The 15,694-nt window shown below is 43.5% G+C and overlaps 1 protein-coding gene across 5 annotated transcripts in view; it reads right to left on the reverse strand.

Annotated features, from left to right (window-relative positions):
* Positions 1 to 15,694, reverse strand: part of IPCEF1 (interaction protein for cytohesin exchange factors 1) — a 155,559-nt gene that overhangs the window by 25,671 nt on the left and 114,194 nt on the right. For all 5 annotated transcript variants that reach the window (XM_083176302.1, XM_083176303.1, XM_083176307.1 and 2 more), the window contains one exon: positions 6,023 to 6,096. In XM_083176302.1, coding sequence (XP_083032428.1) covers positions 6,023 to 6,096 — 74 coding nt within the window. The remainder of the gene's footprint in view (positions 1 to 6,022; positions 6,097 to 15,694) is intronic.

The following is a 15,694-nucleotide window of genomic DNA, read 5'->3' on the forward strand; positions in this document are numbered from 1 at the left end:
CATTGCTTGATAAATGTTCCTTATCAATGATGGAACTTGTGGTGGAATATAGACATAAAAAAGCAAAAATGATAGAGGGAGAAATTGACACTCTAAAGAAAAAATTAGATAAATCTGCTAACACTAAAGAATACAAGGAGAGAGATGATTCACTCACAGACAAACTATTAAAATTTGAGAATATTCTGATGGAAGCAAAATGCAAAAAGTTTCAGAGGGATATCGAGGACTACAGGGGTGGAGACATAAGGGCGTATAGAAAAAATTCTCATTTCGAAAGAATAAGAGACCAACCTGTATTTTCCCACCAAAAAGAGAGATATCAAAATAGACCTCAATATGACAGGAACAACAGATTTAGACCCCCCTTGAGACAGGAGAATAGGGATGATTATAGATCACCGGGCAATAAGTTCAACCCCTCATCTAACGATCTAACACCCAGACAGGGCTCTAATTCAGGAGCGAGACCAAAACTCAGAACAAAAGAAACACAAAATACAAACCCAACAGGGCCTTTTTTAGACCAAACTCTTCAAAGATACAACCAAAGGGAGACAAGATGGGACAGGGACCCAAATGCCAGAAACCCAAACAAAAAAAGAAGAAATTTAGATATAGAGGAGGAAGAGGAGGAAGAAAGCTTCAGCTTAAGAAAATAAAAAGAGATAACAAATCTCATAACAATAAAAATAGAAAAATATTCAACCTTTCATCCAGGGCCCTGACTGAGGGGGAAATAAAAATCCTGGAAAAAGGCCTGAAGTTTTCTCCCTCCACTCCCCCTAATCTATTCATGCTATTTGTGGAACTTAATAGATATATTAGGACGTTGTGCCGCAAAAAATACTTCGCCAATAAATCTATTCAAAATTCTAATGAACAAACTATACCTATTGTACTAGATCAAGAGGATAATATTGCTCTACAAGAACTTGAGGACCTCCTAAATGAAAATGACCATCAAAAAACCAGCCTCATTTTTGACCTAGACAGAGACCGTAAAATCTTCCGCAAAAGATCTGAATTTTACCCCATAAAATCTAAGGGTACAGCAATAGATACCTTTTATAAGGTAACAATGGAAGACTTTAAAACCCTATGCCATAACAATAATAAGAAACTTCACAAGAAAGATAATCTTCAGAAAGACGAACGGGTAGCTCTAAAGAATCTGCAAAAAGACTCTAAAATCATTATAAAGGAAGCAGACAAAGGGGGAGGGGTAGTTATTCAGGATACCACAGACTACCTCATGGAGGCTAATAGACAACTGTCCAATACCACACATTATACTAAACTAACCAAAGACCCCACTCTAATGTTTAACGAATCTCTAAAAACTCATTTAAGAAAAGCACTAGAAAACAATATTATTACAAAAGAAGAATTTAAATTTATACTTACAGATCACCCCATCACCCCCACTTATTATCATTTGCCCAAGATTCACAAATCCCTCACATCACCCCCCGGACGCCCTATAATTTCTGGTATTCACTCCCTCACAGCTAATTTGTCTTCTTATGTAGATTCTTTTTTACAGTCACGGGTACAATCACTGAGGTCCCACATCAAAGACACTCAACATTACCTTAAACTGATACATGACGTCAAGTGGAGGGAGGGCTATGCCTTTCTCACACTTGACGTCTCAAGTCTTTATACGAACATTCCACACAATCAAGGTCTTACAGCTATTAAAAATCAACTGAACAGAGATGGGGACCTCAGTGATTCACACATCACTTTTCTGTTGGATTCAATATTATTTATTCTACAACACAACTACTTTCTGTTTAATAATTCTTATTATTTACAGGTGATGGGGACGGCCATGGGGACCAGGTTTGCCCCGAGCTACGCCAACCTCTACATGGGTATGGTCGAAGACCAACTCGTGTGGGGGGGCGGGCACGGGTCGAACCTGGTCCTCTATGGCCGTTATATAGATGATTTGTTCTTCATTTGGGATGGGGATGCACAATCTGCACTTTCTTTTGTCACGTTTTTGAATAATAACACTTTTAATTTACAGTTCACCCATTCTTATCACACCACCCAAATTAATTATTTAGATTTGACACTAAAAATTATTAATAATCAGATTCAAACATCCAATTACAACAAGGAAGTTAATACCAATTCATACTTACATTATAAAAGCGCGCACTACCCCCCCTGGAAAGAAAATATACCACGTGGCCAATTCCTGCGATTACGCAGGAATTGTTCCGATCTAAACTCCTTCCATGAACAAAGCCCAGGTATGTCAACGGCCTTTTTAGAACAAGGATACCCTGAGCATTTAATCATAAAGGCACGAAATGAGGCTGGAAAACTAGACAGGGCCCAATTACTTATTCCCAAAGATAAGAACAATAAGAATTTGAAAGACGGAGGGAAGGACAATAAGGAATTTTCCTTCATCTCCACATATAATAGCGAATCCACAGAAATTAGGAAAATAATCAATAAAAATTACAATTTAATCAGATGTGACCCCATCCTCAGAGAACATCTGCCTGCTAAACCGAATTTTATTTTCAAGAAGAATAAAACAATAAAAAACTTCTTATCACCTAGTTTCTATAAGGAAGACACCCCAACAAATACCAACTGGCTTAATGTCATGTCCGATTCGATTTTGGGTTGCTATAAGTGCAACAAAACAAGATGCATTACATGCCAGCATATACAGAACAAACAACAACAAATATTGACATCGGAGAAAAAAGTGTACAAAATCAAGTCTTTTATCAATTGCGACACAATGTTTGTGATCTATATGCTGACATGTTCGTGCGACCTGAAATACATAGGTCGCACCACCAGAGCTCTCAAAACCCGCTTCCTCGAACATAGAAGGAACATTATAAACAAAAAAAGGGATCACAGTGTCTCCAGACACTATCTGACACATCATAACAGTAATCCGCAGTGTCTAAAAATCATAGGATTAGAGCACATAAAAAACACAAAAAGAGGGGGCGACCGCTTTACCAGATTAGCTCGCCAGGAAGTGTATTGGATGCACACCATGAATTCTATCCACCCAGAAGGTCTAAATGACCAAGTCGAACTAATCGTCTGTCTATAATAATCCACAAACTAAATAAACAAAAACATAATATACCACCGCAAAAAATTATACTCTTCACAACCCCTATGCTGATCTCCACATAGTGTGATATAATGTACGATTACCTTTTGGAAGCAACCTTCCCGACTAAATGATGTCTCTACCTCTTCTAACCTATATGTCCCGGGTTTAAAAGGATGCCCCTTCCATAAAATCATATGTATTGATACCAAGCAATGTTTTTCAAGATATCCCCCCAGTGTTTCTCTGGCTCCCCCTTCCCCCCCCCCCCCCCCTCCCCTGCTCTTTCTGTCCAATTCCCCCTTCTCCTCCCCCCACCTCCCCCCTCCCTTTTTCTGTTGTATTTTTATTTATTTGTATTCTGATTTGAATATTCTTTATTATTGATTAATTTATTATTTATTTATTATTTCATTTATATTCACGTGTATTTCTCATAATTATTATTTATTATCTCTATATCCATATTATTTACTTTTCAAAAATGATTTATTCATTATTTCATTTATTATTTTATCCATATGATGTTATTTATCTATATATATATATATTTTTCTCAAAGCCACTATTTTATGCTGAAATATGTATACACCGAAAATGTATCCACTTCTCGCTATATCTCTTCTCTCATGATAAGAATATATAATAACAAATATAATGCTCCTGCTGCACTGAATCCCGTTTTGTATGATATCATATATTGCTATTATAAACCTAGCGGACCTTTCCAAAATGGCGCAGACTCTCTCCTCTTTCCCCTATATTATGTGTAACCACGCTAGAAACTAGAACTTCCGTTTTCTGTGAATGTGTGTCACTGACACCGGAAGTAATGTCAGACGCGCGGCACACAGACACTATAGCCGCTGCGTCTGTACATTTGTAAGGGCAAAAAATGTCCAAACACAGCCCACAACTCTAACGAGGGTTGTTTCATTTTGTGAATGAATCTCTCACCCAGAACCACCTTTTGCATAGGCTGTATGCACCCTGCGTTCCATTTACCGGAAGTGTGACGCGATTTTGCGTTCCAGCACCCGGAAATGCCACGCAGGATGCTGCCCCACTGTGTGTGTTTTATTATATGTATTCACTCCGTTCTTCTCATATTAATAAATGACTTGTCTCATTTTAAGAGATACAGACTGCCTCCTGTATCCTGCATTAGAGTTTATATTTTAAATTGCTTATTATATGTTTTTATATGTTTTTTTACAATGACCAATAGGGTAGCACTTTGTTTGGAGGTCAAAGTTGTACTTCCTGTTTGATGGTATAAATATCTGAAACTCCATCCACCAAGTCACACCTTTGATAAAGTCATCCGTGGATGACGAAACGCGTCAGGTTTACCCCTGGATATACTTGTGGATACTAACTTGGATTACAAAAATCTTCCACCTACCACTTGGACCAACTCCCTCTACAACAACATTGCCCACTGGACACTCAAGGGACACCACCACCTGTTCATTCTGGAGCCGGTCTTGCCGTGAGTAAACAACATCCATGCTCACGAAGTGACTCACAACATCGGGCTATCCAACAGGTTTATGGACACCCACTAAAACCAGTTAACATCTCATTTTTGTCAAAAACTGTCTACCAAGGGAGTTATATATAGGAACAAGTGTGACTGCATTTCTTCCCAAGTATCCAGGCCCCAAGTATAGGGGTTGTTTTATATCTAGTGCAATATACCATCAATAGATGTTTTAGCTATACATTTTTACTTATTTTTATTTTTATTTTCATTTCTTTTGTGTAATTTATGTAATCTTATTCATGAAATAAATTGTTATACATTTACATTATAATTGATTAGGACTTGATTCTTTCATTGATTCAGCGCTCCACCAATCCATTTTCTTCTTCCATATTTCTTCCATATTTTCCTCTGGGGGAATGACCACCCCCACTGGTGTGAGCAGCTACACGAGATAACCCATCCTTCTAGCGCCTGTCTTTTGCGTTTACAGGGGCACGTTCTCTCCCCTTATTTTTCCATCTGGGTTAGAGAGACGGCCTCTGCACGCAAATTTCTTTCTTAGGATTCAATGTCCCGCCTGCAGTGGAATGAGAAGGGGGCGTGGCCGTGAGCTGCGGCCGGCAAGAGGTGAGCTGCAGCCGGGAGCTTGTCACTTCCCGGACGTTCTCGGCAGAACGAGCCTGACTGCTTGTGAAGTCGGGCTCGTTCTGCCGAGATACCCTGTTAAATATTTTCGGGGAAGACAGCATTGAATAGGGCCCTGCAGCCATATCTTCCGTCGGGAGATGGCCAATATATATAGAACAATGTGACAATGAATGTTTGTTATTCTCAGCTATGTTCTAGTCTGACGGTGGCAGCCCTACAGACTGCTTAAGCTTCATATGACTCTAGGTTTTATCTAAGGATGTAGAATGGTGCTCCAGACACGGGTGGCTGAAGGGAAGACACTGACAGATTGGCACCTGCATCATATGGCTTCCACTAAACCATGCACATAGGTCACAGGGCACCCTAATCCAGACAGCAGAAGGAGCCAATAGTTAGTGGGGGCCAGGAACGAGGAGGTCCATTGGGGCATGTGATGTTATGTTGAGAACAGCACATGAGGTGGTGTGATGGATATGTGGTATACACAGTATAGATCTAACTATGTATTTTTTGCTGAAGAATATATACAAAGTAAGATGGTAATGTATAATTACAATTCACATGCTATGGAGTATTTCCATGCCATAATATGAGGCAGGTCTTTTGGTAAGCATATTTCCAGCCATGTTATCAAGAAAAGATTTGATTATGATCAGGAGTCCTCCAAAGGATGATGATAAATGTCTAGGCCTAGAAACCTGTGTGATGGGATTTCTGTTGTTAGAAAAGCTACATGTACAAAACAAAATAAAATGAATACAAGCTGTTCTTCTACTTACTGTTTTTTCTTGCATTCAGTTGCAGGGTTTATGATGAAATCAGGAAGATTGATGAACCCCTCTGCCTTTTCAGCCTGCAATGTATACATTTACATATGAACATAAAAGTAAAATGGAGTAACACAAGCAGGTTTCTGGGCTAACAGAATAAACAAAAAGAAGTGACTGGTATGTGGGTTGGAAAGTGAGTTGGGTCTGCACACAAACATTTTCAGGTCCATCTTTTCTAACTAGGATAGGGCACATCTAACTGGTCGATAACAGGTAAAAGAAATAAAATGTACTCAACTGCCACACAGACATGACAGAACATGTCACAACTAAAACATATTGATAAGGCAGAGGAACAAGATTTTAATTACAGTACAACCTTTGTCAAGTTTTACTATAGCCATAAAAGTAAGAAATGTTATCCGAACATTACAGTGAGCATACATTTATAAAACAAACCAAACATTCAATACATCAAATATTTAATAGTGAATGCACTCTATCCTTGCTCCCCTTCAATCTGGCTTTCACCGACTCTACTCCACTGAGACCGCCCTGGTGAAAGTCACCAATGAACTGCTGTCAGCCAAATCCAGGGGCCACTTCTTTCGGCTTATCCTTCTGGACCTCTCTGCTGCCTTTGACACTGTGGATGACCCTCTCCTCCTCCACACACTCAAAACATTGGCCTCTCTGGCATTGTCCTTGATTGGTTTACCTCTTACCTCACCAACCGTTCCTTTGCAGTCTCTGCCTCTGGCACCACCTTCCTGTCTGTGTCCCTCAGGGTTCTGTCCTTGGCACCCATCTGTTCTCCCTGTACACCTCTTCCCTTGGTGCACTCATTAACTCTTTTGGCTTCCAATACCACCTCTATTCTGAATGACACACAAATATACCTCTCCTCTCCTGACCTGTCCCCCACTGCTCTCTCTCAGGTTTCCAACTGCCGGTACTTGTGTATTTTGGCGGCGCCCCCGATGTCCATCGTACGATGAACGTATCGCATCGCATTGCATGCCATGTACCCGATGGCATGCGATGCGACGCGATTTTGACCCCCTATACGATAAAAAATCGTATAAGCACCCTAAAGGGTGCTTTTGAGCACCCTAATGGGTGCTTACAATGTTAAATGCACCCCCACGCCACCCCCCCACTATAAACGTGAACCCGAAGTGTGGTGAGCGCAGCGAGCCCGCGAGGGGCGGCGGTACGCGTCCTACGACCTTTTCATACCCCCACTATCCACGTCGGCGTGGAGTTGAGAATAGAATAGTGTGGCGAGCGCAGCGAGCCCCGCGAGGGGACGCGGATACCTTCACAGGTAAACGCGTCCCTTCGCGGGCTTCACAGGTATCCGCTGCGCTCGCCACGCTTCGGGCTCGGTGGCTCGCCACACTATTCTATTCTCAACTCCACGCCGACGTGGATAGTGGGGGTATGAAAAGGTCATAGGACGCGTACCGCCGCCCCTCGCGGGCTCGCTGCGCTCGCCACGCTTCGGGTTCACGTTTATAGTGGGGGGGTGGCGTGGGGGTGCATTTAACATTGTAAGCACCCATTAGGGTGCTTAACATTGTATAAGCACCCATTAGGGTGCTTATACATTGTTTAATCGCATCGCATCGTATGGCATTGTATGCCATGTACAATGGCATACAATTTGAAAATTGTATGCCATCGTGCACTATCGTACGATATCGCGTCGCATCGCATACCATCGTATGCGTTATGGTATGCGATGCGATGGGCGCCGCCAAAATACACAAGTACCCAACTGCCTCTCCGCCATCTCCTCCCGGATGTCTGAGTGCTCTCTGAAGTTCAATATGGACATAACTGAACTCATTATCTTTCCCCCCCATCTAGAGTTACACCCCCAACTAATATCTCTATCACTATTAACAACACCATCATCTCCAACTCTGCTGCCTGGGTGTCACTCTTGACTCTCTCCTCACCCCACATCCAAGCTCTGTCCCATTCTTGTTGGTTCCTGTTACGCAACATTGCTCGCATCAGGCCTTTTCTCTTCCAGAGTGCAACTAAACTTATCATCCACTCACTGGTCATCTCACGGCTCGACTACTGCAATGTTCTCCTCTGCGGCCTCGCTCGCTCCTAACTGGCTCCTATCCATTCTGTCCTTACCTCTGCAGCCAAGCTTATCTTCTGCTCCACTTCTGCCACTCCCCTTAAACAAATCTGCACTGGCTCCCATTCCCCTACATAATCCTCTTCAAACACCTCACACTCACATACAGGGCCATCTCTCATGCCATTGCTCCATGTATCTCCAACCTTATCTCTATTCATATACCCTCCCGCCCTCTACGGTCAGCCAACAACTGTCATCTCTCCTCCACCCTATCTTCTTCCCACGCTAGAGTTCAGGACTTTGCCCGTGCTGCACCCCTTCAGTGGAACGCACTCCTTCACTATATTAGACACTCCCTGACCTTGCAAAGCTTCAAAGCTTTTCAGGCACTGAAAACTCACCTATTCCTCAAAAGCATACCCCTAGGCTGCATAACCTTATCTTGAGGCTGGTCCTCCGACTCCCTGCCTCATGCCTTGACCATCTCTGCCTGCTTACATCCTGCTATCAAGCCACCTCCTACTTGCTTGCACCTCATGTAATCTGTTACCCCTTCTTCAGAGCAGGGCCATCTTCCCTCCTGCTGTCAAAGACCATCTTTGGCCACTAGCCTCCAGTAGTATGGTAATCAATTCCTCACATTTAAGCTGTAATGTGTATTGAACTGTGGTGCTCTTTTTACCTGTACTTGATTTGTGTTATTTATTTACTGTAATGCTAAGTTTTGTCTCCCTGTACTGTTCCTCTGTACGGCTCTAAAACACTTGTAGCACCTTATAACTAAAATTATAATAATAACAACAATAAAAAAAAATTGCTGGTTTGTGACATTGATGAGTAAAACATAAATAAATGTATATAAAAAGACACATCCTGGGGAGAGCGGAGGAAAAACCGCACCGTCTGGCTGCAGTAATCCCCACGGATCGGGTGAGAGATTCTCAGGGTAACAAGTCCTACAGACTCCTGAACAGAGTCAAAAAGCCAAATATGTGTGACACCCCATAGCTGGGAGTGCCCCAATCTTGTGGTGCAATGATTTATAGGATAAAGAGAGGACACTGTAAGTGGCCCAGTGTAGGAGCTTTGACTGTGACCTGGTTGCCAGGCAACACCAACACGGGGAGGCAAGCGGAGGGGCGACAGGACCCAGAAGGCAGCACCCTCCCTCCAGGCCGAGCACAGAAGGGTGCGAATAGGCAGGGGCAGGTGCTGAGTGACAAGTGGAAAGGGCAAGGTGGAGAGGACGGCTGCATGTGTGAGGAGATGCCCGAGGTCCAGCAGGCGTGAGTGAAGAGTTGGGATGGAGGAGAAGAGACGCTGGGAGCTGGGAGGTGCGGCTGGCATAGAAGGGATGGAGAAGCGCTGTTACAGCGGGAGACAACTGGTAAGAAACCACTGCCGCCAGTTGTTAGGAAAATATTCTCATCTTGCAAAGGGATAATACCCCTATTATTCTCAGTTCCTGTTCTGGAGACTGAATGAGCCCATGACTGTCATATGTTCTTGAAAGACAGACACCAAACCGGTGCACAGGTGGGGCCCCTCAGGAACTGCATTTATATGCACGTGCTTTAGAGAGTGTAATGTTTGTTGTGATTGTTACCTGTCTAACATGCCTTGATATTCCAATGAGGGACCCTCTACCATAGAGATCAGTCAAGTTAACTGTATTACTGACACTGGAGTGAGATTTCATGTATAGGTTACGGGGTGTAGTACCTGAATCTGGCATATTTTGTGAACATCGTAAGGTTGTTACAGTATCTTGTAAATGTTGATTACGGTCATCTAAAATAAAACCAAAGCAGTTGTATCTGACTGAGCTTCTCTCTTCGGTGATTGAGGTGGTGTCTCCCAACTACCAAGGTGAAGAACCTTAGCAACGTCTACTACCCCCAGTAGCATAAAGGTAACCCACATAAACCCCTGACAGTGCTTGGTTACACATGTCTGACAGCCGATCATCTCATATTGCCGAAGCTATGAATGAATACTGGTATAGGACGGATTTCATCTACACCAGTCATGACGTGCCCATTGCACCAGATTATAACAAGCCCAATCTTCCAGCAGCAGTCACCAGCCAATGGTCCACCACTGGAAGTCATAGAGTGTCCAGAAAGAGAAAGAGTTGTCTCTCTGGAACAAAATGATGATCCTAATTTATCTGCTACTGAGAACAGACACAGTGTGTTACCTACAATACAACCACTCGCAACAGAAAACACTGTGGACAAAGCAGCGTTACCTCCTCCAATAATACACAAAATGCATCCAAATATGTTTGATACGCTGGCTCACACAGCAACAACTGCACCGCAAGACATACTCAAGAGAATATATTTAGAGGCCGGGGGTGTCCAGACCAATACCCAAGATATATTGAGTCTCTCAAGCAAACAGCAGCATTGGTCCAAGGAGGGACATCTAGCGAGCAACAGCAGAATCCAGCTTTCAGCATGATGGAACATAGTGAGACAAAAACCATATACGTGCATTCAGAACATCAACGTGCTGTTCTGGACTAACAAAAAGCAACTCTATAAAATGTAGATGAATGTATTGGGAATAATTCATTTATTTACAGTTCCTTATATAGCACAGCAGATTCCGTTGCACTTTACAATTGTAAACAGAGATAAAACAAACTGGGTAACAACAGACAGACTTGGAGGTAAGAGGGCCCTGCTGCAAGCCTACAATCTATAGGGACATAGGAGGGAAACACAAGGACAGGAATTATCTAGATCAGAGCACCTAGACCGTCCCACACATTCACCATCACCCAGAGTTCAGCCAATGTCAGCCATAGCTTATACACTGGTAGATGAGCCCACAGAAGCAGTAACCACTCTGCTAGCTGCGGACCCCCAAGAAGCTTCTGAGTATGTCAATGTCATGATTAGAGTTGAGAACTTCCACAGACTATTTGACATGACTCTATTGCACCAGTGAGGGACCTGCAGCCTATAGGATACCATCAATAAGGCAAAAGCAAACAACATGGCCACTCAGCAGTTTGCGACGGATAAAACGGATAAAGCCCCATCTGTCTGAAAAAAAAAGTATACAATATAATAATGTAGATCAACAATAAAGAAACATGTACAAAACAGTCACATAACTAAATACTTTCCAAAACAAAGCTAAATCAAACCATTAACATAACATATAATGTAAAACTAATCACATCAAAATTATTCTTCTTTTCACACATAATGTAAGAGAGCAACTGGAGTTATATAAAAGGTGGACCAGTATTTGCAAAACAGTAAAATAACTTGTGCAGAGAGAATTAGATATGGGTGGGGTTTTACTTCAAAGTGAGATCTACAGATGGAGCGCCTGTCATGCTTGTAGGGGTTGGTGATAGAATTGCCAGCCCCCGCCAATCGTCGCCGCCTCCCCAGTCCCCATCGACAGTCCCCACTGCCGCCCCAAACGCCCCCCTAACCATGCCTGTCTCCCTGAAGCAGAGATGGTCAGGGTCCTGCCGACTGACTGGGATGCGCGTGCGTGCGAAGCGCTCGCGCGTCCCAGCTGAATTGAGTCCCTCTCCACCAGCGCTCACCAGTGAGGTTGTTCTGGCAAGTGCCGGCAATGAAAGAAAGGGGCTCCATCTGTATATTGCAGTGTAAAAATAAAGCAGTCAGTATTTTCCCTGCAAAGAAACAAAATAAACTCACCCAAATCTAAATCTCTCTGCACATGTTACATCTGCCCCCCTGCAGTGCACATGGTTTTGTCCATTTGAGAAGTAATTTGCCTTTGCAAGTGAACCAGAATAAGAGCCAATGAGTAGGACAATAGGACACACTACATACATCTGTGAATTAAGCAAAAATATGGCTTTGACTGAAAACATTTACTACTAACATTTACATTTACTAACGCGGTCAATCCCCGCTGAGCCTCACTCACACAAGAGGCACCAGCGGGCGGAGAAAGAACCGAGAGAGAGAGAGAGACAGCAGAAGGGCACCCACCGCACCAACATATCCCGACACCAGCTATACCCGACCCCGCTGGGAGATAGGCGGCCAGGAGCAGTAGTTCCATGGCCAAGCAGAACTGCAACAGCTACACCTGCCAACGCGGTGACAAATAGCACACAGCGAGATTTAGCACCAGCTGCACACAGCAGAGGCAGGCAGTAAGGACGGGGGTTACGGAGGCCAGACAGATCCACAGTGACCACCGAATGAGCTGACACCGCCATATTTACCTGCTCCAACTAAACCGATCCAACAGGAGACACAGAGGCCATGACCACCTGGCTAGAGGTGCAACGGGTGGTGAGAGCAAATGAGTGCTTTTCTCTATCTGCAGCTCCCAAATTAAATAGTGTGCAAACAGGCCAAAGTTAGAGACTGTCAGATAAATAAGTTATTCAAACTCTCACCAAACTTGCAGCACACGGGGTATATTCTAAGGTAGGGTATAGCTTGTAGGACAGCTTTTGTGGTGTAACACTTTAATTGAAGAGACTTGATAGCATAATTGCTATATACAGACACAGAGCCCACATCGGGGGAGAATCATCTCTCCCATCATCCCTTCAATGTTAATGCAGGACTTTTGGTGTAATAGTAATGAAGTTATTTATAGACTGCCTTCCTAAAGACAGGTTTTTCGGTTATCTTTGGAAAAAAATACATTGATCAAGTTATCTACTGGCAGCTTGGATGTTCACACAGGAGTACCACGCTCAATCCCTGCAAGTACAAGTGGGAAGTAGATTTTATAACCTTGTTATTTCTGGGAGAGCAGGATCATTAACTGCCATTATAACATTGCAGAAGTGTAAAAGAGTACTTAAAGACAAAACCTCATCAAGTGGATTACAGTTATTCAGTTTTAACTAACTAAGAAGGAAGAGACTTTCTATTCTATATTTGTCCTGAGGTCCACACAAGCCAACCACTGTTATGAGCTCGTAACCCGCTGAAACTTGGATATAATAACCCAAATTGCCTTGAGATATTTGCAACAGGTTTGAGGGTTTTCACGTTTGAATACGAAACGGCGCAATTTAGTTGCACAACTGTATACTAATTGCAAGGACAATTGTGTGAATATTGTTTTATCAATATTGCCTTGCATTTATATAGAGCCATTTATTGCATTACGTTTATAGTACTGCTTATGTAGGGCTGAATAATATGCCATTCTTGGTTATACGTCTGCCAATTAATGAATAGCATTTTGTAAGGTGTCATCCATTGCTAATCTTGACATTAATAATAACCAGAACTCCTTTTACGGTGAGTCATGAATATTCAGTGAAATAAAAGTCATTAATCACCATCCACATGTGTGGCGATTGTCGTATTGTGTTGGGAACAGTATTGTTTTTTGGGGTTCGGTGTTCTTTTGCCCATAGAGTTCAGAAATCATCCTTCAAGTCTGCAGGGGTGAGGAGACTACATGTTCAAGGTACTGGCATACAATACACCGTCTGTAATATATAGCGTAAACTAGGGTTAATTATTTTGTCAGAATCCAATTAACCTACTGTACGTTTTAAGATCTTCACCTTATCAAGCCTGAAACCTTGAGGTTAAAGAAATGTACATTCATTAAGAAAGTGGTTTGTAATTAAGTTGTCATTTTCAGAATGCTAGGTGATGAAATTGGGGGGTGATTCTAGTTGGTTTGCAAAAGCAAACTCCTTCTATAATGGACAGAACCATGTGCACTGCAGGTGGGGCAGCAGTACAGATGGAGCCCCTCTCTTGTTTGCTCAGCTCTCGCCAGAACGTCCCCGCTGGCGAGAGCTGGCAGAGAGGGACTCCATCAGACTGGAATGCACGTGTGTCTCATGTGCACACGCGTCCCAGTCTCTTGGCAGCTGTGCAGTGGGACCCTGCCCTTCTCCGCTTCAGGGAGACTAGAAGAGTTGGGGGGGGGGTCGGCGATGGGGACCGGCAGTGGCGCAGGGGTGGTAGCAGATGGCGGCGGTGAGCTCCATCGCCATAGGGTGCGCGAGCGTCTCGTGCAGGTGCGCCCCCTGGTGCAGGGGGGCAGAGGGCGCTCGTGCACGTGCGTCCCCTGCAAATATGAAACGGGCTCCATCTGTAACATGTGCAGAGAGAGATACATTTGGATGAGTTATTTTGTTTCTGTGCAGGGTAAATACTGGCTGCTTTATTTTTACACTGCAATTTAGATTTCAGTTTTAACACAACCCACATAAATGTAGCTCTCTCTGCACGTTACAGTGCATATGGTTTTGTCCATAAAAGAAGTTCACTTGGTACTTGTTTCCTATCTGGGCGCCCAGGTTTTCAACGTATGGCACCGTAATGAAATCGGATCGCATCGCAACGGATTTGGTACTCGATGATGTACGATGGCATACGATGCTATCCGATCCGATTTCATTTTAAATCGGATCGCATCGCATGCGGTGACGCGATCAACCCCGATTTTTACATTGGAATCAATGTTAAATGGTCCCTGAGACCCGATTTTACATTGATTTCAATGTAATAACCCCACAAACCCACGATTTGTATAGGAACCACCCCCCTGATGGTTTAAAATGCGCCTCCATTGTTAAGGCCACCCCAGTATTGACGTCAACCCGAAGCGTGGCAAGCCCCGCGAGGTGCGGCGGTACGCGTCCTCCGACTTTTTCATACCCCCACTATCCACGTCGGCGTGGAGTTGAGAATAGAATAGTGTGGCGAGCGCAGCGAGCCACCGAGCCCGAAGCGTGGCGAGCGCAGCGAGCCCCACGAGGGGACGCGGATACCTGTGAAGCCCGCGAGGGGACACGGATACCTGTGAAGTATCCGCATCCGCTCGCCACGCTTCGGGCTCGGTGGCTCGCTGCGCTCGCCACACTATTCTATTCTCAACTCCACGCCGACGTGGATAGTGGGGGTATGAAAAAGTCGGAGGACGCGTACCGCCGCCGTTTGCCACGCTTCGGGTTGACATCAATACTGGGGTGGCGTTAACAATGGAGGCGCATTTTAAACCATCAGGGGGGGTTTCCTATATATCCTATGGGCCAACCATAAAAGCGGGAACGAAATCTGATCGCATCGCATCGTTCAATATCGTGTATGTGCATTTGTGGTATCCGATGCGATCCGATTTTTATACGGAGAATAGCATGGTGCGCAATTAACGTAGCGGGCGCCCAGATAGGAAACAAGTACCGTTCACTTTTGCGTACCAACCAGAATCACCCCCTCGATACTTAAACTTGATGAGATTTTTTTCCTATTTTTATAAACATGTCATGAATGATGAAATAAAAAAAAAAGTCAAAGTGATTTGTACAGAAACATAAGAACTATAATCCACGGTGCATTAGCTGTGTAATTCTACCTATACACTAATGTAATACTTGATGTCAGTTACTTAGCAACAAGATGGCATGGGTGCTTGCAGTGGTTTGTAGAAAGTGATTTTATTTTCTTACTTTCCACTTCAGTGATCATGTTATCATCACATTTCACATATTTAAATGACTCATGCTGAAGGCAACTTTATGATCTATACACAAAACCACACTATATATGCATGCTGAACAAACACACATACAGTACACCAAGTTTGTTCTG

The sequence above is a fragment of the Crinia signifera genome, chromosome 3 (assembly GCF_055691185.1).
Source record: "Crinia signifera chromosome 3, ASM5569118v1, whole genome shotgun sequence".
Lineage (NCBI taxonomy): Eukaryota > Metazoa > Chordata > Amphibia > Anura > Myobatrachidae > Crinia > Crinia signifera.